We start from the raw sequence: 26,491 nt of genomic DNA, 5'->3' as shown, positions 1-26,491 counted from the left end.
TTATTTACACTTCTGTTTAAATGAAAATTGGCTGCATCGCTCCACAATATTGGTTTTTATGTCAGGGTCTAGGGCGGAATAAATGGGAAATAATTGCGAGAAAAGAAAACACAATCGATGCCAAAATCTAACCGTAGGAATGTGAATACTTCCGTAATATTCGATATACCGGGGCAGTAAGAAAACACCGTCAATGGCTCATAAAAAACATCGATACTATCAATATTACCATCGATTGTGTCCCAGCTCTAATACAAAACGCGCGAATGCCGGCAAAACATTTTTAGCGAAGTTTGGTTTATATTTTTAAAGTTATATTAATAGAGTCGAAAATACGATTGGGAAAATGGCTCTCTGGGTGGATAAACATCGACCTCGTGAGCTGTCAAAATTGGATTACCACAAAGCAAGTTGCCTATATATCATATTTAGATCCAGACAAATTATAATATTGTACTTTCTCAGGAGCAAGCTGAAAATTTGCGAAATCTTTGTCAGCAAGGTGATTTCCCGCATTTAATGTTCTACGGCCCGTCTGGTGCTGGTAAAAAGACCCGCATCATGTGTTTATTGCGCGAATTGTATGGCGCCGGTGTGGAGAGACTGCGAAACGAAACGATGACTTTTACCACACCATCGAATCGCAAAGTGGAAGTGATGACCGTCGGCAGCAATTACCATTTGGAAGTGAATCCGTCCGATGCCGGTATTTATGATCGAGTTGTAGTAATCGATCTTATAAAGCAAGTGGCTCAAACACATCAAATCGATGCATCGGGGCAACGTGAATTTAAAGTAATTGTTCTCTCCGAAGTGGACGAGCTCACCAAAGACGCCCAGCATGCGCTACGTCGTACCATGGAAAAGTATGTGGCTACATGTCGTATTATACTGTCGGTGAATTCAACATCCCGTGTCATACCGGCCATACGATCACGTTGTTTGGGGATACGAGTAGCTGCACCCAATGAAGAAGAAATAACCACAGTCCTTCAGCAAACTTGCAAGCGTGAAGGCTTAACATTGCCCGCTGAATTGGCGGCACGTATTGTGGAGAAAAGTGAACGGAATTTACGTCGTGCATTATTGATGTTGGAAACTTGTAAGGTTCAGCAGTATCCCTTTACCGGTCAACAGGACATTGTTGAGCTAGACTGGCAGGTATTTTTACGCGAGACAGCCAACCAAATAGTGACGGAACAAACACCAGCAAAACTGGAGAAGATACGAGATCGGTTGTATGAGTTGCTGGCGCAAGGAGTACCTCCAGATATGATATTCAGGGGCTTAGTAGAGCAACTTGTTAGGAACTGTGACATGTCACTCAAGGCGAAAACTTTGGAATATGCGGCGCTGTATGAACATCGCATGCAAAACGGTGCTAAACATATATTTCATTTAGAGGCCTTCGTTGCTCAATTCATGAACATTTATAAGAAATTTATATCCGAATCGATGATGATGGACGATTTTTAATTTTTTATTGATGTAATATAAGAAAACATTGATTTTTATAGAACATAAGATCTTAAACGTAAAAAAATTGAGAAATAAATTATTTAAGCCATATTTGGTTGCTGTAACTGACGAAACTGTCCTTCCTGGAATGCCATTTGGATTTTATCCTCTGCTGTGCGCTGTGCCGTATCGATATATGTCTGTATGATGTCTTCTAAATCTGTGAGAACCTATGATATGAAACACAAATTATTATTTTAGCCTATTATTCGAATTATTAAATATACACACCTGCTTATACTCGATATCTGAATTAGCATTCAATTTCAAACCGTGCAGCAAAAGATCTAATGTATTCACTGGCAGACACATTTCCTGGTTTGTCACCGCAATTGCATGTTTAAAACTGAAGTATTCGCTGCCAGCTCCCAACATTGCACTAATCATTTCGTGTGCTAATTCGGCAGCTTCAAGTAAGCGATTATGTTTGACGAACAAATACAACAGTTCTGGACAATTCGCCAACTTGGTATGCATGTTTTTAATATATGAAATAACACGTTTTTATAGCAAGTTTCATACCTTGTAGTCATTGTATAGCCATTGCGGGATAAAGGCGTTGAGACTTAGCAGCTTGTTTACCACAGATTTACGTATGCTAGTGGAATTTTCTAACTCATTGTCATAAATGAGTTTTTGTAACAATGACCAGGCCATATCGGCAGCTTTATTGCGATGAGGCAAATCTAAATTGTAAGAAAAATCGTATAGCAAATAATATGCTTATATAGAAATTACTTATTCTCACCAGCCAAGTCGTTTTCTTGTAACCACGCCCATGCTTCATTGGCGCCTTCCTCGTTAATGCGTATACATGCTGCGGCTAGACTGTCAAATATAGGAAGAGGCGATAATTCGAAGCCAGTAACCAGTTTCAATGCAGCAGTATATAGACCACAGCCAGATAAAATTATCGCCAATTCTTGTGGTCCTGCATTAATAAATGTTTGTACGTCTTTTCGATGATCAGCGAGTCGAACCAGTGCCTCCGTCTGCAGTAATTCACGCCTGATGTCTTTAATTTCTAATACTACCACTTGTTCTCTAATAGAATCATTGTCTGGTTTACAGTCCATCGGCTCTTCATCATTGAGCGGACTCGACGGTTGCGCGTCATCTAAACCAATTACTGGTTTCGCAATCCAACGATACCGACGATCAATAAGGTGCAGAGAGTTGATACAAACCAAAAGGGAAGCACACCGCTTTTCCATAGATTCGACGGTATCACTTTCAAGCTGGAATCGCATTGCCTGTTCATACATGATAGCAGAAGCTAGAAATAAATGTTCAAATTTGCATAGTTACATGACGGACAACAGATAAAGAAACTCCAAATACATATAATATTAGAAGTTGATTAAAATTGCTGTAAGTTGATTGGATATGTGCAACTTGAGAAACTTGAAATAAAATATATGTACGTTCATATATGAATAAGAGTGCATACTAACCTTTTCTCATATTTCCATTGTTAACATGAAATGCATACAGAAAATCATATACTTCATTCTGATCGATTACTAGAGAGCGTGCACGTGATTCTACAATATTTTCGAATTCCTCGTGTAGTCCAACATAAGGAAAATGCATGAGTAGGTCTAGCCTTTTGCGATTAAACAGCGTCACGACTAGCTGACGAAGGCAGTCTTTCCGGCGCGATAACTCAGCGTTGTAGATGAGCGAGTGGTAAGCTTCCTCATAATGTTCCAACTGCAGGTGGTTATTGAAGACAATGGACTGGAACATTGGCAATTGAGAATCGGATTTGTCTAACAAACCAATGGCAACTTGTGCCATTGAAATAATGTGATCCAACGCGTTATGCTGTTCAAACAATTGAATTACTTTCAAGTAGTATTGGGTAATGACTTGGTTATTGATGTTATTATCTAAGGCGTCACTAGCTCCATCTTCACCCAACGTAGCTAGATAGTCTGTACGTTGTGCCAATGGGGTACCCTTTAAAATTTTGTCAGTTAAGAATTGTTCGCGCAATACACCTTTTGCCGATTGAAGGAAGAGGTCATACGCTTTATATGATTCACCACAATCTAGCAAGGATACAGCCAGAATGAATTGTCCTAAAATTTAAAATGAAATTAAAAAAGAACAACCCAGTGTCAATAAATTAGCATACGTGAACAAATATTCCATTCGCACCAATTGCTCAGCAAACGTACATAATCTTGAATAATAATGTGCTGACAAGTGCCAAATAACCATTCGCCAAATATAAAATTGAACGAGACAGGCCATCTGTGTAATAAGAAGAGATAAAGTATTAATAAGTAGTAGTATTGGCAATTGTAGACTTACATCAATTGACTGACGATTGTAGTGAGCGGTAGTAGGGTATTCGACCATGTGTAAATATTCTCACCAGCCTTAAAATTGTCTGCGTAAAGTGCCACGGCTGTATACAACCCTTTTGCATTAAGGAAGACGCGAACTAAAGGCGAAATATGATATTTGCCACCATTCGAATAAATGCGACCTGAACCATTAGTCAGTTGAAGGAGGTTCAAGCGTTGGATAGAACTCTCCCTACAAAATGAGTTAAATATTTTTAAATGAAACGTAAATATATATTTTACTTACAATGATGCAGCATTGCTTATGTTTACAGGGGTCTCTGATATCCAGCCCATTACGAAATAGGATTGCAAGAAAATCGATGTATCAGGCATAAAATGAGATCGAATTTTTTCTAACAAATCTACGCCGAGAGAGTAAGTGTCAATGAGAATTTGTTGCAAGATAAGTAAGTTGCGACAAATTGCAAATCTAAAACAAAAAACATTTTTTTTTTTTTGAATTTTCAATACAAAGAACATATACGCTTTCTTACTTTACTGCAGTTATCTGACGGACAGTTTCCGACAGCACCGACAAACCCAAATCACCACCAAAAAGCACACCAATAGTAGAGAGATATTGGGATGACTGTGCTACACCTGCAAGGAATCAATATAGTACATGAGCTGTGGTCGTTCTTATATACGTATATTTTTAATTACCTAAATTTGTTTGCATTCCAGCTGGATTGCCATTATCCATGCGAAGACTATCAAGTAGTAGTATCATTGCCATTCGCATATCATTAATTGACTGTATTTTCTGTCTAATCCATACCAGGAAAGTGCTCGGTAATAATTCACGATCCGGATCGCCAGCTAAAATTTCGTCACTCAATTTGGCGATGAATACGTTTGGCATTTCTAACCGATAAAGACGTTTATCGACGTCGCTTTTAACTTCATCCGGCAACCAACGTTCAAGCTGAGCTAAAATGGAGACTAAAACAACTAGATCCTCACCCACTCGTTCATTGCCCGCGAAATACATAGAAACAACTGTGTTCATATCTAGATCATCGCCGACGAGCATTAAATGTTCTAAGGTGTCACAGGGACGTAATAGAGAAAAGGTATTCTTTTTCACTAGACACAAACCATCAATTGGTTCGAGCACAAAGAGTCCACAAGGTTGGCATGATTTTAAATGATACTGTTCGCAACAGGAATAAAACCGTTCCCACTGTCGTGTGGCTATTTCTAAGTAACCCTCATCAGTGACATCGAACTCCTTCACTTCATTTTGTATTTCATCCTCGACTGCCTGGCAAACTTGATCTTTTAGGACAGGTATAGTGCAATGCTTTGATTCAAAACGAAGATTTGTGCGACGAAACATCTGCAACAAACAAAAAAATTAGCAAATTGTGTAAACTGAAATAATTTTTTAATGCTAAGCTTACAAATAAGGCCTTTGCGATAACTTCACGCTCGAACTTGCCTAGTTGGAATATATAATTACAGTAGGCTTCACGCGGATCCATATTGTGTTCATTTATAATGGAGTATCGATCTGGAGGTGGTTCCAGTGCTACGGATGACCAATTCATGCCTAGTCCTCGTACCAGCGGATAATTTGATATACTAAATTCCCCTTCTGCGTTTGTCCACATTGCCCAAATCCGATTTTCAACTACTGCGAAATCAGCTAAATCCAATAGCGGTGCTGTTATAGTCTTGCGGTAACTTAAACTCAATCCTGAAGAGGTACCACCATCAGTATGTATATCAATACACACAAATTCTGATCTATTGGCATGAGATAGGAACGCACAGACAGAAGTATCGTTTATTTTGCGTAAAGCACTGCTTTGAGCTAAAAAAGTATATTAATAATATTGATAAGCTGAAGTACTTGGGTATTTTAATTTTTTCAACATACGTCCTTGAGTTCGCGTTTTGCTTTGGTCGCGCATACATTCAATAGAACAAACGCATTGAAAATTTGTCGCAGACCATACACGTAGTTGATCGTCACGATATAACGCCAATAAGTATATTTGACCATTGATGTAACTAAATATCATCGAGTTAGCATGATTGGCATCCGAAATGTCACTTTTGCCACTATAAAATGGTAAAGCTCAATTAATCATTAGTCCTTTTTAAGGCCCTAATATTTAAATCACTTACGTAAATGCATTCTTCAAATTAGAAAATAGGCGAGGCATTATATTATTCTCCTTCAAAGACTGAGAAGTGGTAGCACCAGTCTCGCAACTCATCACATACAATATCAGTTCAGATTGACAAGCTAAAGCAAAATATGCTTCATCACCACCAAAAGACAAAAAGCTATTCGCCGCATGTGGTACGGAACTTGAGGCTGCATTTTGTGTATCGATAACATAGAAGCTGCTCGGATCACGCACGGATGAATTATTAGCTTCGTGAAAAATGGAAAAAGTCTGAGATTCGTTAAAATCTACGGAAATGCCCGCACTGGATGAACGCACATTGCTTGATCCATTCTGCAAACCAACATTACTGCCACTACCCTCTGCAAAGGTATCCGGATGTGGAAACTTCAAATGGTGAAGACTGCACACGGTTGTAACAAGAATTACGACATAACGATCTTGTTCACTAATAGAAACGTTGAGAACTGGAGTATCGGAAAACTTATACCGAACATTGTTTTTATACAAAGTGAAGTCCAAACAAACTTCAGATAGTTCTAGGACATCTTGGTAAGTACGCCTATAATGCGAAATGTATCAGTTTGGTTTTACAGAAATATTATTGTTTCTTACCAATATATAAAACGATTCCGGTTGTGATTCAGTTGGACATTTTGGTAACAATAACCACCGGCCTTTTCAACAACCTTAATATCCTGTAATGTGCTCTGTGTTGCACCTGAGAATATTTATATTAAAAGGAACACATTTTTACAATCGTACTGGGCATTAAATTCATACTATTCATTACCTGTATTCAATTGAATCTCGGTCCAATCCTCTTGGCATGAGTTGTCTGGTAAAACTTCACGGTAAAATAAACTTGCTCCATCCATTATTTTTACCGATCTTTAGATTATTAACACACTATTCCAAGATTTATTCAATTATTTGCCAATTTTGTTGCCGCATATATAACCTCAGCTAGCACAATGTCGATAATATAGTATCCACAGTGTTAAATTTTGAGCACCAATCCGTAAAAAAGTATGCAACTCTTAAATGAAATTTATGTAATATCTGATTTAAATATATTGAAAATTGATCGGCAAAAACAAATTGTATACATATTTTAGTTTTTTAGCTTATAGTATATCACTTAATCAATAAACATATAAGTTTATTAAAAACATTTCATATGAATGCTTTTTAATACACAAACAACTTTGTAATCCTTGGTTGTGATTGTCAAGAAGGTTACTTTTTTACCGTGTTTATATCAACTCTATTTCTTGTTTATCCGAGATTTTAGTAAGTACAGGCGATGTTGAAGTAATTTACCGGTGAGCTAGAGTCTTAAAACTATGAATATATGTAGTTCAACAGCAATTCAACAAGCAGTTTTAGTCAGGCCTTTTATCGAGTTTTATACAAGATATTGACGATATATGTACGTTCACACTTATTTTGTCATATTTTAAGACACAATGTAGTCGTTAAATCAATTGATATGCTACGAACTTAGTAATCGGTGTGGGAATAGTGTGGTAAAACCTTTTGACAATACACGGTGATTTGACCAAAAATATTGTTTGCAACTTTTGATAATTTATTCTACCATTCCATACCCATCCCTAAACAGTAGCAGTCGGCAAATTAAACATGAATTGAAATGAATAATTCATGAACAATTCCATTAGATTTAATTAACAATAAGTCTAAAGACTATGATATAAATTATTATTATTTTTTTATTTTTTGTATTGCTATAAGTTAAGCAGTTAATAACTAGTTATTTACTTGTAAAATTGCAGCGCTAGCAACGTAGACTACCAGCTATCTGAATGCTTATGAAGTATGAATTTACAAATTTATAATATTTTTAAATTTTGGATAAAAGTAAAACTACAAATTAGTGTATAGGGTAAACTTAAAATATTTCTCATTGTTTTTGTGTAGTCATAGTTTCTTACGAATGCACCGTGAAGTGTCGATAACACAGTTCACAGTACGATTGCATATTTTCCTTTACACTGGTAACAGTACTTCAAAAGTGGCGCGCGATGGCTTCTTTTGTTGTGGTATTTTTTGTTTTCCTTTGTCATTCATTCGAAATAAACACAATTGACAGTTCTCCGCTGATCGCCGCACTCACATACGCGCCTTTATAGTGTGATAGCATTTTCTTACCATTGTCTTTTTCATCGATTTCGACTTTTATGCTTGGCATTTAAACTTTTGCAAATTCAATCTTTTCACTGCCCATTCTAAGTATTTTATGAAACAATTGTGAGCCATGCACTTTTGCCGTATTTGCCGTACTGAGAAAAATCTCAAATACACTGTGAAAGAACTCCGGAAGTTTAGTCGAAAGCGACGCAACGATAGGGTAAGCCCTGAAAGCCCCACGGGGCGTTAGCATAGTTTTTAGCGTGTGACAACCACCGAGCTTTTGTTTATTGTTTCAGTTACTCTGCACAACACCTACATTGGGCAACATTTGCCACGATTGTGAAGAGCGACTGCACAATTTCCACAGATTGGATGATCATGAAGATAATGATGAACGGATAATCGTCGATGACGACGAATTGTTGTACAATTTATTTTTTGAGAGAGTGGAGCAGCAACGCCTTATGAAACGTTTAATGGCCGTGGGTGGAGGTGCGGGCGGCGGTGAATGGTGTACAACAAATTTGAGGCAACAAACTTTAGTTGCAGCTACAGCTGGTGCGACTGTGAACGGAGTTGACGAAGTTATTGAAGTGTTGACGTCACGCGAAAATACTCCATCGCCGGCGTTACCAGTAGCGTCGTCACCACTGGCGGCAATTCAACCGGCGACAAAAATGGGAACGAATAAATTCCATAAAGAAAATATTGTTACAACAACTGCAAGAGACGATAAGACTAGCTTAACTATTACTGCTACAGACAATACTACCTCAATTACATCCACTGCCACAAAAAAAACTGTTGCTTCCTCTGCAACTGAAAACTCTTCATCATATAAAGTTGTAGCTGTTATTAATTTAGATGATGATGAGGAAATGCCAACAGGAGCAACTTCAACTGTGTTGAAACCACAAGAAACACTAGATACAGATGAAGAAGAAATTGTATTTCGCAAAGTTGAACCCGAAGATTTAAAAAAATCCAACAATAAAAAAAGAAGCAAGAAGAATTCTCGAAAAGGAAAGTACCAACATCGGCAAATGAATTTAATTGCTAGCCTCAGTTTGGTTTCAAGCGACGATGATTCCGATGTTGAAGTTACTGACCCAGAGTGTAGTCCAGAAAAGACAAATGCACCGCCAAAACCTATAGACGATCAACAAATAAGCACAACCCAAATTTCACCAGCTCCAACAAATACTGATGATTCTGTAAATCAACCTACCAAGATCGCGTTAGTAGAAAATGTGCAACAACAAGGTTGTCTTAATGCAGGTGTGAAATGCCCAGTCTGTCAGACTGAATTTACTGCCAGTCAACGCCTAATACATCACATGCGTCGAAAGCATCGCTCTTACGATGGCGAAGAATTATCGGAACGCCCACGTTGTGCACAGGACTCAGCCATGACAATAAGATTGCGGTATATGCAACGTTATACTTATTACGAATGCCAGCTTTGTGGATGTATTGACGCAATTTTTAAGGCGCACAAGGAACATGTTATGGAGCAACATGCCGCGGAATCAAAATCATTGAAAGATCCAATGATGCAGAGCCTCAAATGCCCGGCATGCAAAGAGAAATGTGGAACTCAGCATGCGTTACTCTTGCGGCACATGTTACAGTCTCAAAAAGCGGCAGAATGTCGAGCACATTTCCGTCAAGTCACCCATATTCGGAATTTATTCTCTAACTGTGGTTCAATAAAAGAAAAGGAGTTGCACCGAACGGCACGCATCTATCAAATCTCGAAAAGGAAGCAGTACTTCTTCGAGTGCTTACAGTGCCATAAAATCATTACAGGTTATTTTAATCATCTAAAGCATCAGAAGACACATAACAAAATGATTAATAACAAAAATGTAACAACTGGTGTTCCCGAGGCTACTCCTTTAACGACTGCCGTGCCAACGTTAGAATTAGGACCACGAGTAATGAAGCAAAGTTGTGTAGAGTCAAAAGCTAAATGTGAAAAGCCAAAACCTGCCCCCATTACAAAAGAACTGAGTGCTAAGAAAAAATTATCAATACCTCAACAGATTAATCCGCAGAAAAATGGTCAACCGCAGCCACGTCGCGAACGCAAACTAACAAAAAAGGCAATCCAAGCAGCACTACTGAAAGTAAAGGTGAAGCCACCTCTAAAGCAGTTTTCAGCACATCGATATAAATGTAAATTGTGCGTTGAATCCTTCAAAGGATTTCATCGCTTGAACCTCCATATACTGCGCGTGCATGAATCTAAAGATGGGAGTTTGCGTTGTAACATATGCCTATTGCGCTTTGCCGACAACAACGAACTAGAGAACCATGAGCATAAACGACATTTGCACAAGCAAAAGCGCAAATCGGTGGGTGCGAGTAAAATTGAGAATGGGGATGTTTTTGAACAAGAAAAATGTGTTGAGAACAATAGATTCTCAATAAGCAATAAACGACGACAGCAGTCTGCGTTACCTAATCGTATTGATCCCGCTCCAATAGACACAAAATTGGTCAAAAAGGAAAACTTGGATGTTGAGAACGGTAGTGTTACACACATATGGCTACAGGAATTGCTAGCATTGGCGGCTGAAAATCGTTTAAAAATCTCCAACAATTCAAATAATAATAATAACAACAAAAACTGCAGTGAAGAAATACTAGAATGCAATACTTATGTAGGCTGTCAAAAGAAAGCCATTTTGGAGAATCGTACTAAGCATTGCGAACCATCTATAATTGCCTCTCAACAGTGTCTCTATTGTGCGCATTTATTCAGCAGCGTGTTGGAACTACATACACATGAGAAGTTGCATGCACAACGGCAGGAAGTCAAGATGTTAAAGCGCTGTAAAATGGATAACTTTACGGCCAACCTGGTGTCAAGTTGAGTTAAGGCCAAAAATCGGAAATACGTAATTTCCCGTTTGAAACGGATTCTGTTCCTACGCCCACAGAACTTTGGCAAATCGCAAACTGTTTCAAAATGCATTTATATATTATTTATATTTTTCGTCCACTTAAACAAACTTTAACAATCAGAACTCAACTTAAGACAATGTAGATGCATTTGTTTTTGCACTAACCTAAATGGATGAGTAGCCTTATTAAATGCGATACCGAAAATAAGTATATCGACTGATATCATAATTCTATACCATTCTGTTATGAAATATTTAACTAAAACTTGCTGGATCACAACTTTAAATTTTTATCATTAATGTAAATAGAAATTTATGAATGTATTCAAATGTTGGCAAGTCTACATATGTACATTGGTAGGCATACATATTTGTACATAAATACAGATGTGCGTGTACGTTTATGCACCTACAAGTGTAAATTAATCAGGCCTGTGCTGAATTTCGCTTTCGTAAAAATTATAAGCGACCCACTTTTCGGAATTGGTAAAAGCAACAAAAAATTAGAGGGTATTGCATCCTTCTGCTTTTCAAGCTAAGTCGGAATGCAGGACAGACCTGAATGTTGGATAAGTAGAACAATCTTTTTAATTACATGTTTTACTTTAGTTTCATATAAATATTGGTATTTTCCTTTTAAAACTACTGACTGTATAAACCTTAATTTTCCCTTTAGTTGTTTCATTTATTTTTATTAGTTACATATATAAATTCAAAACATTTTAATTTCAAAATAAATTTTGCAAGTTTCAAAAGCATTTGCAAATACATTTTTTGTTTTTTCATATTGACTTTAGGGAATTCTAAATCTTTTTTTAATTTATAGGGGGAAATACATATACATATACAAAATTATGTACGATTTATAAAAAAATCTTAGTAGAAAATACCAAGTAATATTTTTCTGTATTGCTTTAGGATAATTATGCTCTTGAACTTTATTGGTTTATTCGCAAATTCAATTGACGAAATCACCTAAATCAGTGTCATTATATGGTACGCGATCATTTATTGTACTCTTTTTACAATGCCAATGCTCTTCATTTTTATAATCATGTAAATTCATAATGTCAAATCCAGCTGGTATCATACGGAGTCCATGGAATGTTGTTTTTAAATCTATGGGCTGCAATTTAAATATATAAACTGTTTGAAAATTTAAAAATAGTTTACGCATGTATCTACCTCACGTATTTCACTTTTATTGCTTTTAGTTAATGCTGCCAATTCGAAATTAAAGCTTTTTGACTGAACTACCTGTAACGAATTGTGTATGTTTTTGTATTATGGCTCAATTGAGTAGAAAAATAAGAGTTTTTTTACCTTATTCGGTAAAACTGTTCCTTTCTTGCTGATTTTCGCTTCTTCGTTGATCTTTTTTTCAATATACTGTAAAAAAAAAATAGTTACTTGCAAAATAAAACTATAGAGTTTTATATTTACTGAGAGTGGAACAAGACAGCTCATACCGTGCACTCTTTACTCTTACCTGCTTTCGAAACGTCATTAAATATTCCGCAAATGAACCAATGCCATCTGGCATTAAGGAACTTCTTTCGTCGTGCTGCCCTAAATTTTTCTGAAAATATTTGTATGCAGCAATGTTTAAATTTTTGTCAACTGTATGAGCAAGAACAGATCAATTAAAATGTGGATTACACTTCTCAAATTAACTATATATAAACATATCCTTCCGATAATACATAGATATGTATTTAGTAAAATAGCTTACATTTTTTTCGGCGGTCACTTTGTTTTCTGCGCCATTTTTGGCATAATCATGGAACGATTCGGCGCATGCTAGAGCTGTCGCATTATTATCATCAGTAAGTTTCGGTTCCCGAACATCATCACTATTCACCGTTGACTCCTCCAAATTGACGTATTTAATTGGGCTTATTTCACTATATGTCGTGTCTATAGTTTGGTCCGCTCTTGCATTGCCTGTCTTCATTTCAAAATCTACACTGTCAGGCAAAGGTGGAGCCGGTAATTTTCCGCCAGCGTATTTCTCGACTCTAGATTTTGACAGTACACCGGCCAGCTGCATATGCTGACTTTCCTCATGTTCGGCGATTTTAGTTAAGTCCGATCCTTGTTGATCGCATTTTCGAACCGGCACAGACTCAATGACAGATCCATCAGTCATCGTGCACTCGGTTGTTGTGTCAAGGAAGTCGTCAGTCTCATATCCACATGTATATTTATTTCGTTCATGCCATTCTTCTACTTTTTGCTGGGTTATATCGTTGCACTCTATTGTTGCACATTTAGATCCATTGTGTGTTATACCAACGGCGGGAAAAATATATGCACGATTTGTACGAAATTTGCTAGTGCCGTTATTACACATCCATGGTAAAATTTTATTGGTTTTTAATTTAAGACATTCTTCGCGAAAATTTGGTCTTGCGTCAACAGCCAAATGTAAGGATACCAAGTGGTCATTCACCCGATATTTAATTCCCATGTTGGTTTTAATAACCAGTTCACCCCACTCCTGCCCATTTAAACAATATCCTTTAACAAACACTATAGATTCCGAATTATTTATAGCCTGTTCAACGATATGACAAGCACGCTGATCCCACTTACTTGTTATTCTCTTTACCATCGTATCTTTCATGAAAAAATTATCAGCCGGAAGGATATTTACTAAGCCTCCCGAGCGTATATAATTGACATGTGCAGTTAATTTTTCAGGCAACCTATAAATTTGATCTGCTTTTGTTTGAAAAGGAAATCCATAATCTACAGCCCACATAACAAATTCTCCTCCTACTACATTTTTGCCGAAGGCGGCCACATGATCAACACGCGCACGTATTATTTTATTCCAAGCTAAGAATTTAACGGCCACCATAGCATTTTTTTTTGGATGTCGCAATGCTTGCGTCCACGCTTGATGATTCCTGTAGTATTCCGCTAGTTCCTTTTCAATTTCTAATATAGTGCAGTAATCGACGTTACAAGCATCAATTTTGTGGTACCAGAAAAGGTGGGGATTGATGAAATGTGTAATTGCAATAGTTTCCTTGTGTTTTTCTAATTTAGACATAGTTAATAAATGAGAGGATTAATTAATTAAGGAAGCTTTTTGATGATAAACACTTTAAACGAGCTAGAAAAAAATACAGTTACAATTTCTCGATACGTTATTTCTTTTTTAAAATCGATTAATTCCGGTTTAAACTTTAAATCGATGAATGGCAATGTTAAATCGATGAATGGCAATGTAAATGCTGACAACATTCCGAGGCGAACGCTTGAAGACGACGGTTGATTGAGCGGGAAACCAAATTATAGTGAAAAAAAAGAGTGTTTAATAAAAAGTGAAATAAAACAATTAATAGACAGGAAAGAGAAAAACAAAAATTTAAGAGGAAAAAAAAAAACCAGTTTCTTGAAATTCTATTACTTTCAACAAACAGAAATCAAAATTAACTAAACCAAATAGCGAACAACAAACGCAAAATGGACGTGGAGGCTGAGGAGCCAGAGGGCTCCTGGGCACAACTATCTCCAAGCGCACAAAAAAGAACCAAGATTGACCATTCAGAAAGCAACATTATAATCAAACCCCTAACGACGACCAAAGATAACTCCAAAAATGAAGAGCCTAGATACGATAATGACCACCAGGGACCTTTTATAGTCTTCATCGACTCAAAGACCGACGGACTAGGAAGAAAACCTATTAACGTCATAGCCGTGTCCAACCTTCTAAAAAAACTAAAGATCGTAGAACTAAAAGAAGTGAGCAAAGTGGGATACGGAAGAGTGAAAGTAACGTGCAAGCGAGCGGAAATAGCCAACGCGATTTGCAGCAACAAGAACCTGATAGAAAGAGGATACGTACCCAGAATCCTTCAGCATTGCATATCTAAGATAGGCATCATATTTGATATACCGACAGAAATATCTATGGAAGAACTCAAAGCAGACATCAAGTCCGCTATACCGATACAAAAACTAGTAAGAGTGGAACGAAGGGACAGAGACGATAAAGAAAAACGTATACCGACCAGAAGAGTAAAAATTTTCTTCAAAGGACAGAATATACCAGACGAAGTGACATACGCCTACGCCAAAATAAAAGTACAGACATATATAACACTGTCGCAATGCTACAGATGCTTCAGGTTCAACCATTTTGCACAACACTGCAAAGAAAAATCGGAAAGATGCAGGAAATGCTTCCAAACCCACGAGATAGAGGGTCAATGCCAAAAACTCTCCTGCGTCAACTGCAAATTCGAACATGCTCCAACGGCCAAAGACTGTCCAGCAAGAGTAAAGGCCTTTATCATTAAAAGAACGATGACAATTGACAACATATCCCACAAGGAAGCGCACAAAAAAGTAACCGATATTCTTGGTAATAGATTCGAGTTACTTGACAACTACGACCAACAATTCCCTGCCCTCCGGAAAGAAACAACAAACCCGACACTTAATAAAGAAAACAGCTCCACCTCCTACATCCACAAACTATTGCCTTACGCCAAAGTTACAAAAACCAATAACAAAAATAGACAAAGAGAAGAAGAAAATGCCCTAAAAACAATGCAACAATGGAGAGAAGCCACAAAACCCGTAAAAACCAACATGGTATCAATAGAATCCAAACAAATCAAAGAAACCCAAGAAACCTTTAAGGAACTGAACCTAGCCATAACAAAGCACATATCATCCAACGTCAACGAAAGACTGAACTATAATACAATAGAATTACTTAACAATATTCGCACAGCTTTCAACAAAATAAGCATCCTTCTAGACAGCAAGCTTATATTCAACAGTAAAAATAGCAATGATGAAGATTCTTCAAAGTAACATACAAAGTTTGAAAAAACCAGGAAACAAAGAACTACTTGAGATCTATCTACACAACCATGAAATAGACATAGCCATATTATCTGAAACATGGCTAACAAACAACATAGACACAAGCCTAAACAACTACAACTACGCATACGCCAACAGACAAGACGGATACGGAGGTGTAGGAATATACCTCAAAAAACACATCAAATTCTCGATTTTCAAAATAGCCAGCGAAATAGAAAACATTGGGATCGCAACGATAAACCTCAAGAAGAACATCAATATCATAAGCGTTTACTGCCCACCGAACCTATCTACGCAAACCTTTAAAACTGCCATTGAGAAAATATTAACATACAGTAGGCAAATGGAAAATATGACACTTATAGGAGGCGATCTCAACGCCAAAGCACCAACATGGAACACAACCCCCTCAAACGCAAGAGGAATTGTACTCGAGAATGCTATTACTGATAATGATTTTTTCTGTCTCAACGATGGATCGACTACATTCTCAACCAACAACTCATCATCGGCTATAGACGTAACGTTCATAAACCAAAATATCAACTATACATGGAACACGATAAGCAAACTAACAAACAGCAACCATAACCCAATAATCATAACACTAAAGGATAAATTCATACCCCATCAAACAACAGCTAAAATTTTAATGAACAACGTACTCAAAGAGATGAATAATCTGAAAATAGGAAACACCCTAGAAGAATTCACCAGCGCCATAAGAAAAACCATAGAGAAAAATACAATCAATAACAATAACAATAAATATGTACCAAAACATTGGTGGACCAACGAATCCCAAAGATTATTCAGACTAAGAAATGCCGCACGGAAAAAATATAATCAGTACAAAACTAATGAAAACTGTAACCTCCTAACAAACGCTGAAAATAATCTCAGAGAACATATAAAAGAACAAAAAAATAAAGCCTTCAAAGAAGTTATAGACGAAATTTCCGAACCAACAAATATTAAAGATATGTGGGCGAAAATAAAAAACCTTAAAAAATACCAATGCGAAAAACAAATAAACAACTCCTGGAATAACCAAGAAAAAAGAAAATATCTAGAATTCATAGCTAGAAACACACACCAAGACTCCACACCGACGAACACAAATATCAATAACGCAGACCACACTCTATTAGAAATGAATATAACCAACTTCCAAAAGTTCCTACACACTAGAAACAAAAACTCAGCAAAAGGGCCAGACCAAATTTCATACCGTATGCTGCTACAACTGCACGACGAAGAACAAATAAAACTATTCAATTTAATAGAAAACGTTTGGAAAGAAGGCGCAATACCAGAAGATTGGCGGAACATTAGAATAATACCAATCCCCAAAAAAACAGGCGACTTAACAAACATATTCAACTACAGACCGATATGCTTACTCCCAGTATTGGCAAAACTTCTAGAAGGTATTCTAAAACTACACATAGATAACAAAATTAAAGACCACAACTTACTCCCGAGTCGATCCTACGGATTTCGTAAACACCACTCGACAGCTCAATGTATCAACGACTTGATAAACACGATATCCCTACACAAAAGCGAAAAACAACAAGTAATGGCAGCGTGTATAGATGTGGAAAAAGCATACGACTCCGTTGACATAAACATTCTAAATGACATACTAAAGCAAACGCAGATAAATGAGAGAGTAACCAGATGGATAACGTCCTTCTTAAAACGCCGACATCTCATACTAGGCCATGAGAAAGTAAGCACGAGCAATGGACTAGCTCAAGGCAGTGGACTCAGCCCGACACTCTTCAATCTATACACCACACAGACCCACGCAATAATCAACGAAAACTGCAAACTGTTCCAATTCGCCGACGATTTCTTCATTGTTTGTTACAGTCGTAAAAAAGAACAAACTCAGACCATCCTCAATGACAAGATAAAGGAATTCACGGACATCTGCAATAAAATAAACCTAAAAGTTAACTGCACCAAAACGAAAGTCATATACTTCAACCAAAAAAGCTCGGAAATAAATATCCATTTAAATAACAATAGACTGGAACAAGTTCACCAAATTAAATACCTGGGCAGATACATAAGCGTAAACAACTCATGCACACAACATATTAAACAAATAGTGGATAAAACCAACCAAACGTGCCGCTTCCTAAATATACTAGGCGGTTGCACCTTCGGAATAAATCCACAAAGAGCCCTGCAACTGTACAAAACCTTCGCCCGAGCAAAAATGGACTACGCTGCTTCAACCTTCGCTAACATTTCCAAAGCCGCTTTACAAAAACTCACGAAATGCTGCAATACAAACATGAGACGAAGTTTAGGACTAATTAGATCGACGCCAACGCACACAATTTACCATATGGCGGCAGAGATGCCACCCAAATACAGATTGGAGATGGCAACAGCAAAAGAAATAACCAAATGTATTGCATACAACCTACCGGCAAAAAGAATGATACTATCTAACAACCTTGATAAAAAATCCAGCTACTACTCAACATGCCAAAAATATAACCTAATCTTTCATAACATAGCACCTATTAACAACAAACCGGCACATACTCAAAAACTACATCTGAACGACAGTTTCCTCAAAGAAACAGGTAAAAACAAAAAAGAAACAAACCAGGACATTATAAAGCAGATATATCAGGAAAAAAAGCAACAACTCGAAGACAACCAATTCGAAATAATATTCACAGATGGATCAATAAGAAACAACCAAACAGGAATAGCATTCATACATGAAAAATCGAACACAGTGGAAACATATTACTGCAATAAAACAGTAGCTTCTATGACAGCCGAACTGATTGCAATAGAAAAAGCAATAGAATTCGCCATACAGCAAAAATTCCCGAAAGTAGCCATCCTTTCAGACAGCCTCAGTAGTATCAGCACACTAAAAAACCAGGAAAGCGATAACTACATCGCTCAAAACATTATAGAAGCCATACATGCTTCAGATATCGAAAAGTTGGAAATACATCACATCCCCGCCCACAGTAACATTAAACCGAACGACAAAGTAGACTCTGCAGCAAAGAACGCACCACTAACCGGTAGCCTAATCAGAATACCCTGGACAATCAAAGATGCTATAAAAGAGATACATAAAAAAATAAAAGAAGAATGGGAACAAGATTACAAACAAAAAATCTTAAATAAAGGCAAAGCTTATGGCCAATTATTTCCAGGACTACTAAAAAAACCCTGGTTTCATAAAAAAGACCATAAAATGCAACCAACAGAACTAAAGCAGTTCAATAGAATCCTTTCAAACCACACATTTTGCAAAGATACACTATTCAAAATGAAAATATACAACAATAATAAATGCGAAACATGCAATACGACAGAAAACACAAACCACATCATATTTCACTGCAACAAGTACTCTAATTCAAGAAACAAGTACCCACCTATCAATAATAACTCATCAATAATCGAATTCTATCGAAACACCAACATAACCCATTACAATACCATCACTAACTTCCTTAAAGACATTCAAGTAAACCTATAAAACAGATGACACAAGTCAAACTATAACTGGAAACAAAAGAAAACTTACACTTGGAGTTGGCGTTTTAGCTCTTAAGCTGGCCAAATAAGTCTTCAGTCTTTCCTCAGAAACACTGAAGCAACCTAAACCCCAAAAAAAAAAAAAAAAAAATAAATGCTGACAAAGCTGCCAACAAAATTAATTTATAATATTACGTTCACATATGCATCACTTATTAATCCAACAAATTAATTTACCCGTTTACATATATATGGCAGATTACGTGCAAAATGGATAATCAGCTGTCAATACTGCTTTGAGAGGTTTTTCTTCATAGAAACTATTTTAGTGGAATATTTCGGTGTTTTTGGTTTCTTTAATTATTATTAACGATATGAATGAAATGCAAGGAGAAGGAATAGCTAATTTAAGGGCGCAATTGGCTGCTAATAATAAACAGTTGGAGAAAATCCGTATTGATACGTTCACATATAAGTAGATGATTTACTTTTTCGCGCTTAACTCAAAATTTGTAATTAAAAAGCGCGATTTCCCATGCAAAATTTCTCTCCCAAAATCTGAGATTATAAAATAATACTAGATAATAACGATACTTAATGTCATACAAACCTGTGTTTTCTGTGTTATCGATAAATATTATTACGAATGTATAATAATAGCTATATGTGTGCATGTCGGGTGCATGACGCTAATATCGAAAATTTTTGATTTTCATCATGCAAAAGCCGACAACAAATATGTGTGACACGAAGCAAGTACGAGTGTCACCCGACACGCACACATCTAAGCCTGCTGGAAATACATGCTTGAGCCAGTGATGGTAAATGTAGGGAAAATTCCCTACATGTAGGGATTTTTGTCGAAAAACAAGGACAGATTTTTTTAAATTCTGTAAATGTAGGGAATTTTCAAAAAGGATAGAAAAAATTTTAAAATAGCGGAAAAAATTAAAAAAGTTGATTTCAAATAAAAAGCCGCAGTAAGATTGCATGCCAGTGCTTTTTATGGCAGCATACTTTTAAAGCGTTAATACGGCCACGTTGCCATTTTTTTCTTCGTTAACCCTAACGCGATTTTTTCTTCGCGCGAAAATTGTTAGTTGTCCCATGTTTTCTGGTTCTTTTCACTTTTGAAGTAAGTTTGCAATTATTTTAGCTTTAGCTTTTTTTATATTTAAAATATATATAATATATTTTACAGAAATGAGCTCCTCCTCTTCAACTGACTCTTCGGAGGAACACCAGGAGAAAAATTCAAGTATCGGAAAGAAAAGTTCAATAACAAGTGGCTTGACGACGACAATTTTAGTGGCTGGTTGAAAGCTGTGGCTAACGATCCATTTAAATGCAAATGCGCTGAGTGTGACAAAGTTTTGAACTGCGGCAATTCTGATTTGCAGAAGCACGCCGAAGTAAACATGTACCAAAAAATATCAAGACAATTAAAAAGACACCTAAAATAAACTGTTTTTTTAAGAAAAAGCCGAGTAAATCAAATGGTTCCAGAAATTTCGAAAAAAAACTTAGCATGTCCTTCGCTGAGCATAATGTCGCGCTGCAAGTGGTGGACCATTTAATCCCAATCTTAAAAGTAATCGTGCCAGATTCTGAAAAAATAGAAACTCTGTCTTGAAGAACTGAATGTAATGAAAAATTCTAATTTTTAGTTTTTTTGCTGAATTTTTCTTTATATATGTGTTTCTAATATAATATAATTTTTGTATTTATATATATTTTTGAAATAAAATTTCTTATTAAAGTGTCAAAACAGCACCAAGCCCAAAACTTAAGCCAATAATTCAATTTTGGCGTTGCAAGTGCCTGATCATTGTGTAAACACAGGAGAAAAATATGTAGGGAATTTTGTAGGGAAAATTTTTTGAAGCGTAGGGAAAAGTTGGGAATTTCTTTGGGCTGTGTAGGGATTTTTCAAAAATCATTTACCATCACTGGCTTGAGCGTCACCAGGAGCTATAAGGAGAAACATCAAAATAAAAGCTAAATGAAATGGATGCCAGCAAAGCAAACAGGTATCTCAGATTTTGGGAGAGAAATTTTGTATGGGAAATCGCGCTTTTTAATTACGGATTTTGAGTTAAGCGCGAACTCTATAATAGTATTAGTACACACAGCCGAGGCAATCATGCATGAAAATAACTTCACATTTTTGATACTCTTAAAGCTTTTAGTTAATTCGGATATCCAGTATAATGCCACACGATTTGAAAAGAAGAATGCAAAGGAGGAATTGAGGGGTATATCCCCATCCTAAAACTGAAAACCTCGCTCTCCGAAGGCTTATAATTTTTAAGTTATATTATTGTGTAATTTAGCGAAAGTTTGTGGTGCCTCAAAAAAGAACGAAGTTCGTATGCAGATATGGTAGAATTTTATAGAGACATTGACAAGAAGTGTGTTTGTAAATTTGTAGAATAGAATTCCTTCCGCGCAAGAGGTCTTCGGCCGTGCTTCAAAAAAAAAAAGAGGTTGTTTGTAAAGTCGGTTTACTGACGATAGTTTAACGTGATAACGTCATAAGAAAATACTGATTGAATGGTTGCATTTTTCAAAAGAAAATTTTAATTTATTTGTTTTATAGATATTTTGTATGGATATAGAGAATGAGGTAACATTAACATAACATAACATAACATAACATAACATAACATAACATAACACAACATAACATAACATAACATAACATAACATAACATAACATATCATAACATAACATAACATGCTGTTCAAGCAAGGTAACGACGCATTTTTTGGTGCGTGCAGCCGGCTACATAGAATTATAAGACGTTATCACGTCAAAAAATAATAATAACATTAAAACAACAGGTATTATTAACAAACTTGGTTTTATTTTAAATTCTTCAAGTAAATCAAATTAATAATAATCAGTAAGAAGGCATATGCAAATACAAATACGTGAATTTATGGTATATATGTACATATGCGCATATACATACATATATACGCTCACTTAAGTAGGAGAGAGCAAGATGTCGAACGTTGCCGTTCGTTTGCTTTGTTTGCTTTGTCGTTCCTTCCGCGCTTTCGCTTGCAGTTCATTCAAGGTAACGGCAATGAGCAAGGTAACTATATATGAGCAAGGTAACACTAATGAGCAAGGTAACGACACATTTTTTCGTGCGTGCAGCCTGTTAAATCGAATTATAAGACGTTATCACGTCAATAACCCTCGTGAATTAAAACGTCATATGCATGTGTGTGGTATGGCACGATAACCTCTATCCCCATCATAAACACTGAACTGAAATACTTAATTTTTGTTCGTACTTTTATTTTCTTTTGCAGACATCTGGTGGCACAGTATTATTGTCAAATCCAATTAATTGTTATTCTCGTTTAAAATCTGAAAGTGATGATATTGATAAATGCATTTGTTTTCATTGGAATATTTTGAATACGAGTATAAAAACAAATAAAATCTTCGGTGTGATTACATATTTTATGAATTGTAGTGAAGTTTAGAAGAAAATATATCATATTATAATATGCCAAAATGAAGTGATGTTACTGAGTCCATTTTGAAAGCAAATAGTTGCAAAACTAATATTTCCGTATTGTTGGGAATTGTAAGGGCTGTTCAGGAACATCTTGCTAACATTTCCTTCCACTTCCACACATTTGCCTAAAATCGTGTATGTCTGATTACACTAAACCAGACCCAAAAATATTGATAATTATTCGTTATGAATACAGCTATCAAGGCGAGCCTACAGAAGGTGAGTATTGTTTTTTCGATTGCGATTTTCTGTTTTGAATTCCAAAGAACTCTACTTTTGGTTGTTTCTTTGTTTACATTCTCACCGAAATTTTGAAAAAATACTTGTAAATGGTGTTTCTCTAGCGAATTCACCTTATATGAATTCGCTCTGACAGCTATGGTCAAATAATAAGTAACCGTGTGTTTATCAGCTGTTAGACTGCCATTAAAAAAAGTATTTTGCGTTGAACGTGTTTTTGTTTCTTATTTGGTGTCTGATACTAATAATATACAAATTTACTTGTAATAAATTAACGTGAACAATGAAAGTGAAAATGATTAGTAGAAATCCGGACCAGTATGTCCGCGAAACCAAATTACAAAATCATAGAAGTGAGCTATTAATATAAAATTTAGTTTATCGTTGATTTACAGAATGTCTCACGTTTTTCAGTGCCACGAAATTTCGACCCCAAACTACATCCGATGGAGACTGCTCGAGAATATGTGCGAGCGTTGAATGCCACCAAATTAGAACGCGTCTTTGCCAAACCATTTGTGGGTAATTTGAGCGGTCATCGGGATGGTGTTGCATGTTTCGGAAAGCACCCTAAACAACTCGCGACTCTTGCCACTGGCGCCTACGATGGCGAGATTCGAATTTGGGATTTAGCGAATCGTACCAGTGTACGCAATTTTGTTGCGCACGATGGCTTTGTGCGTGGTATTGTTTACGCGGTAAATGGTGAACGTTTTTTTACTGTTGGCGATGATAAAACTATTAAAGTATGGAAAACCGATGTACCGGATGTTGGTGAAGAGGAAGAACCAGTTAATACGATTTTGTCACGCACAATTCTCACAGGCATATCACATCATAGAAATGATCCCATTTACGCCACTTGTGGAGAGGTTTGTGCAATTTGGGACGAAAACCGAAATGATCCATTAAAAACCCTTAAATGGGGTGTAGACACATTGCACACAGTTGCGTTTAATCAGGTTGAGACTTCTCTTCTCTCGTGTTGTGCCAGCGATAGAAGCATAATACTTTATGATCAACGCGAGGCTCAGCCTTTAAGAAAAATAGTATTGACTATGAAAAGTAACAAACTTGCGTGGAATCCAATGGAGGCGTTTAATTTCACTGTTGCAAATGAGGATTGCAAGTAAGTAATAAAACATTTTTATCAACAGCGTTTTATTTTAAGCAATTCTATCATATAAGAAACTATTTACTACGAGAAATGTTCAAACTTTTACAAAGTTAAGATTCCCAATTTCCTTTACCTGTTAAGAATATAACCTGTGTACTTTTAATAAGAGTATATAATTAAAAATTCTTTTTGCTATCTTTTTATTTTCAGTCTCTATACATTCGACACCCGTCAACTCCAAAATCCGCTCAAGATTCACTTTGATCATGTCTCTGCAGTAACAGATGTCGCCTACTCACCTACTGGCAAGGAATTTGTTTCGGGAAGTTATGACAAAACAATACGTATATACAATGTGCATCATAGTCATTCGCGCGAAATTTACCACACCAAACGCATGCAGCATGTCGTTTGCATTGATTGGTCTCTAGATAATCGTTATATATTCTCTGGTTCGGATGAAATGAACGTTCGCATGTGGAAGTCAAATGCATCGGAGAAATTGGGTGTAATAAGACCACGTGAGCGTGTAGCTTTCAATTATCAAAACAAATTAAAGGAAAAGTTTGCCGCTCACCCTCAAATTAAGCGTATTGCTCGTCATCGTCAAGTGCCGAAACACGTGTTGAATGCTCAACGCAAAATGCGCGCCATCAAGGACAAAGAGAAAGTAAAAGAGGCTAATGTTCGCAAACACTCAAAGCCCGGAAAAGTGCCGTATGTGTCAGAAAAGACGAAGCCGGTGTTACGCGAAGAAGTATAAGCATTAAAATATGTGTTGTATTATTTTTTTATAATGCAAAAACGAATGTCTTTATCATATGCAAAAAAATTGTTCCATATACAAGTACACGTAGCTATACTACATAGTAACTCCGGTCGCGATTCATATTTAATTGTATTTAAAAAATAAAAAATTAAAAGAATTTAGTTAATAAATGGGTTCACTATTTCAGTAATGAAGATGCAATTTCAAGGAAGGATCCCCATATATCGCATACCAAGGCTTTCATTTGAATATGTATGTATGCTTTATTCAAAAAATGTTAACCCCTCCGCGTAAATAATAACAGCAAGGGCTACAAACGTTAATGGATGTTTATCTGATAGCATATCTACGTTTGTACTCGTATATCAGGATTTGAGCATATCTACGACAGTCTGTTCTACGTTACAAGAACGACCCGGATTCATATCTGGTTCAAGACTGCCATTTCAGTAGTATTGCCCAAATATACGGAAAAAGTTTTTGCTGCGGGGTTCTTTCGCTTTCGGGGTTCACTATTGTTTAGCTTATATATTCCGAAACTTCCCCATCGGCGATAGGGGATATGCTGATTTTTGTTTGATAAAGGAATCGGGCAATGATATTGATGGCTTGCATTCAGAAGATAGCGAGCACAATTCTAATATTTCTGGCGTTTTAATTGCGAGAAACTTCGTACTTCTATTAAATCTGCGGCAAACTTATTCACTACATGAGTAAGACATGACGCGCCAATTCCGACTGAATAACGTCAAATTACTGATATTATATACAATTATAAAATAGCGAGTATTGACCAATTGTTGACCAAGCTTCAGTTGTATTCTGATATCTGCGTTAAGCTCCTACCTATCCTCGTCGAAACAGCACATCTCTTCGACTTTAATAGATAAATTAATAAAGGTCCAGTTTAGTTAACTGATATAAGGCACTCATTGAAACTATTTGAAAACCAATTTTGCGTAAGTATTACTTCATGTTTTGCTAGCAGTTAAGTGTAGTTCGTGTCCTTCATTAGTGGGCATACTCACTGCTATAACCAGACAATTCGTGCAGTGGCATTCGGGCCATTAAACGCACATATTTGAGCGGCAAAACAGCTGAGTGGTATAACTCAGCATAATACCAAGCAAACATTTAATTTTCATACACTACCACTCCTTTTAATCTTATTTCTATAGATATATATAGTAATATGTATATGTACATACATATGCACGTAAGTGTACTTAATAAAGAGCGCTATGAGTACTCTCCCAATCGAGCAAACAACAAAATTAAAGGTTTCTCCCAGTATGTAGTGATTTCGTCGTTTGTTTTCGTTTCGAGTTTTACTCACAGCAACCATCAAATTTAGAATAGTTACAGCCGTATTTG

General features: G+C 36.4%; 5 protein-coding genes across 5 annotated transcripts; 3 read left to right on the top strand and 2 right to left on the bottom strand.

Annotated features, from left to right (window-relative positions):
- Positions 1–73: 73 nt before the first annotated feature.
- Positions 74–1,763, top strand: LOC129237289 (replication factor C subunit 3). Its single transcript, XM_054871939.1, has 2 exons — positions 74–406; positions 466–1,763. The coding sequence occupies exons 1-2, from the start codon at positions 347–349 to the stop codon at positions 1,474–1,476; spliced, it is 1,071 nt and encodes a 356-aa protein (XP_054727914.1). The 5' UTR covers positions 74–346; the 3' UTR covers positions 1,477–1,763.
- On the bottom strand, positions 1,457–6,999 carry LOC129237288 (nuclear pore complex protein Nup160 homolog). Its single transcript, XM_054871938.1, has 15 exons — positions 6,807–6,999; positions 6,629–6,734; positions 6,009–6,575; positions 5,758–5,942; positions 5,279–5,691; positions 4,539–5,214; positions 4,370–4,475; positions 4,120–4,305; positions 3,838–4,065; positions 3,659–3,777; positions 2,973–3,602; positions 2,267–2,794; positions 2,041–2,204; positions 1,750–1,983; positions 1,457–1,688 (listed from the first exon to the last, which is right to left on the bottom strand). The coding sequence occupies exons 1-15, from the start codon at positions 6,889–6,891 to the stop codon at positions 1,560–1,562; spliced, it is 4,356 nt and encodes a 1,451-aa protein (XP_054727913.1). The 5' UTR covers positions 6,892–6,999; the 3' UTR covers positions 1,457–1,559.
- Positions 7,000–8,119: 1,120 nt separating this feature from the next.
- LOC129237515 (uncharacterized) lies at positions 8,120–11,696 on the top strand. Its single transcript, XM_054872318.1, has 2 exons — positions 8,120–8,384; positions 8,464–11,696. The coding sequence occupies exons 1-2, from the start codon at positions 8,292–8,294 to the stop codon at positions 11,044–11,046; spliced, it is 2,676 nt and encodes an 891-aa protein (XP_054728293.1). The 5' UTR covers positions 8,120–8,291; the 3' UTR covers positions 11,047–11,696.
- A 119-nt stretch (positions 11,697–11,815) lies between these two features.
- LOC129237516 (uncharacterized) lies at positions 11,816–14,218 on the bottom strand. Its single transcript, XM_054872319.1, has 5 exons — positions 12,809–14,218; positions 12,566–12,655; positions 12,400–12,465; positions 12,262–12,333; positions 11,816–12,202 (listed from the first exon to the last, which is right to left on the bottom strand). The coding sequence occupies exons 1-5, from the start codon at positions 14,132–14,134 to the stop codon at positions 12,035–12,037; spliced, it is 1,722 nt and encodes a 573-aa protein (XP_054728294.1). The 5' UTR covers positions 14,135–14,218; the 3' UTR covers positions 11,816–12,034.
- Positions 14,219–23,389: 9,171 nt separating this feature from the next.
- Positions 23,390–25,346, top strand: LOC129239159 (DDB1- and CUL4-associated factor 13). Its single transcript, XM_054874491.1, has 3 exons — positions 23,390–23,584; positions 23,646–24,360; positions 24,559–25,346. Exons 1-3 carry the CDS (start codon positions 23,515–23,517, stop codon positions 25,109–25,111), a joined length of 1,338 nt encoding a protein of 445 aa, XP_054730466.1. The 5' UTR covers positions 23,390–23,514; the 3' UTR covers positions 25,112–25,346.
- The last annotated feature ends 1,145 nt before the right edge of the window (positions 25,347–26,491 follow it).

This window comes from Anastrepha obliqua, chromosome 2 (genome assembly GCF_027943255.1).
Source record: "Anastrepha obliqua isolate idAnaObli1 chromosome 2, idAnaObli1_1.0, whole genome shotgun sequence".
Lineage (NCBI taxonomy): Eukaryota > Metazoa > Arthropoda > Insecta > Diptera > Tephritidae > Anastrepha > Anastrepha obliqua.
The sequence above is the reverse complement of the archived record's forward strand: the minus strand, read 5'-3'. Positions and strand labels throughout refer to the sequence as shown.

What these genes read in the sequence shown, in the direction of transcription:
- LOC129237289 (XM_054871939.1), top strand. Translation starts at nt 347, where the DNA reads ATGGCTCTCTGGGTGGATAAACATCGACCTCGTGAGCTGTCAAAATTG. An exon ending in CAAAATTGGATTACCACAAA is followed by an intron (nt 407 to 465) that starts GCAAGTTGCCTA and finishes GTACTTTCTCAG; the next exon opens with GAGCAAGCTGAAAATTTGCG.
- LOC129237288 (XM_054871938.1), bottom strand. Translation starts at nt 6,891, where the DNA reads ATGGATGGAGCAAGTTTATTTTACCGTGAAGTTTTACCAGACAACTCA. An exon ending in CGAGATTCAATTGAATACAG is followed by an intron (nt 6,735 to 6,806) that starts GTAATGAATAGT and finishes AAATATTCTCAG; the next exon opens with GTGCAACACAGAGCACATTA. An exon ending in ACAAGAAAACGACTTGGCTG is followed by an intron (nt 2,205 to 2,266) that starts GTGAGAATAAGT and finishes CTTACAATTTAG; the next exon opens with ATTTGCCTCATCGCAATAAA.
- LOC129237515 (XM_054872318.1), top strand. Translation starts at nt 8,292, where the DNA reads ATGCACTTTTGCCGTATTTGCCGTACTGAGAAAAATCTCAAATACACT. An exon ending in GAAAGCGACGCAACGATAGG is followed by an intron (nt 8,385 to 8,463) that starts GTAAGCCCTGAA and finishes TTATTGTTTCAG; the next exon opens with TTACTCTGCACAACACCTAC.
- LOC129237516 (XM_054872319.1), bottom strand. Translation starts at nt 14,134, where the DNA reads ATGTCTAAATTAGAAAAACACAAGGAAACTATTGCAATTACACATTTC. An exon ending in AAGTGACCGCCGAAAAAAAT is followed by an intron (nt 12,656 to 12,808) that starts GTAAGCTATTTT and finishes AAATATTTTCAG; the next exon opens with AAAAATTTAGGGCAGCACGA. An exon ending in TAATGACGTTTCGAAAGCAG is followed by an intron (nt 12,466 to 12,565) that starts GTAAGAGTAAAG and finishes TTTTTTTTACAG; the next exon opens with TATATTGAAAAAAAGATCAA.
- LOC129239159 (XM_054874491.1), top strand. Translation starts at nt 23,515, where the DNA reads ATGAAAGTGAAAATGATTAGTAGAAATCCGGACCAGTATGTCCGCGAA. An exon ending in CAAATTACAAAATCATAGAA is followed by an intron (nt 23,585 to 23,645) that starts GTGAGCTATTAA and finishes CACGTTTTTCAG; the next exon opens with TGCCACGAAATTTCGACCCC. An exon ending in GTTGCAAATGAGGATTGCAA is followed by an intron (nt 24,361 to 24,558) that starts GTAAGTAATAAA and finishes TTTTATTTTCAG; the next exon opens with TCTCTATACATTCGACACCC.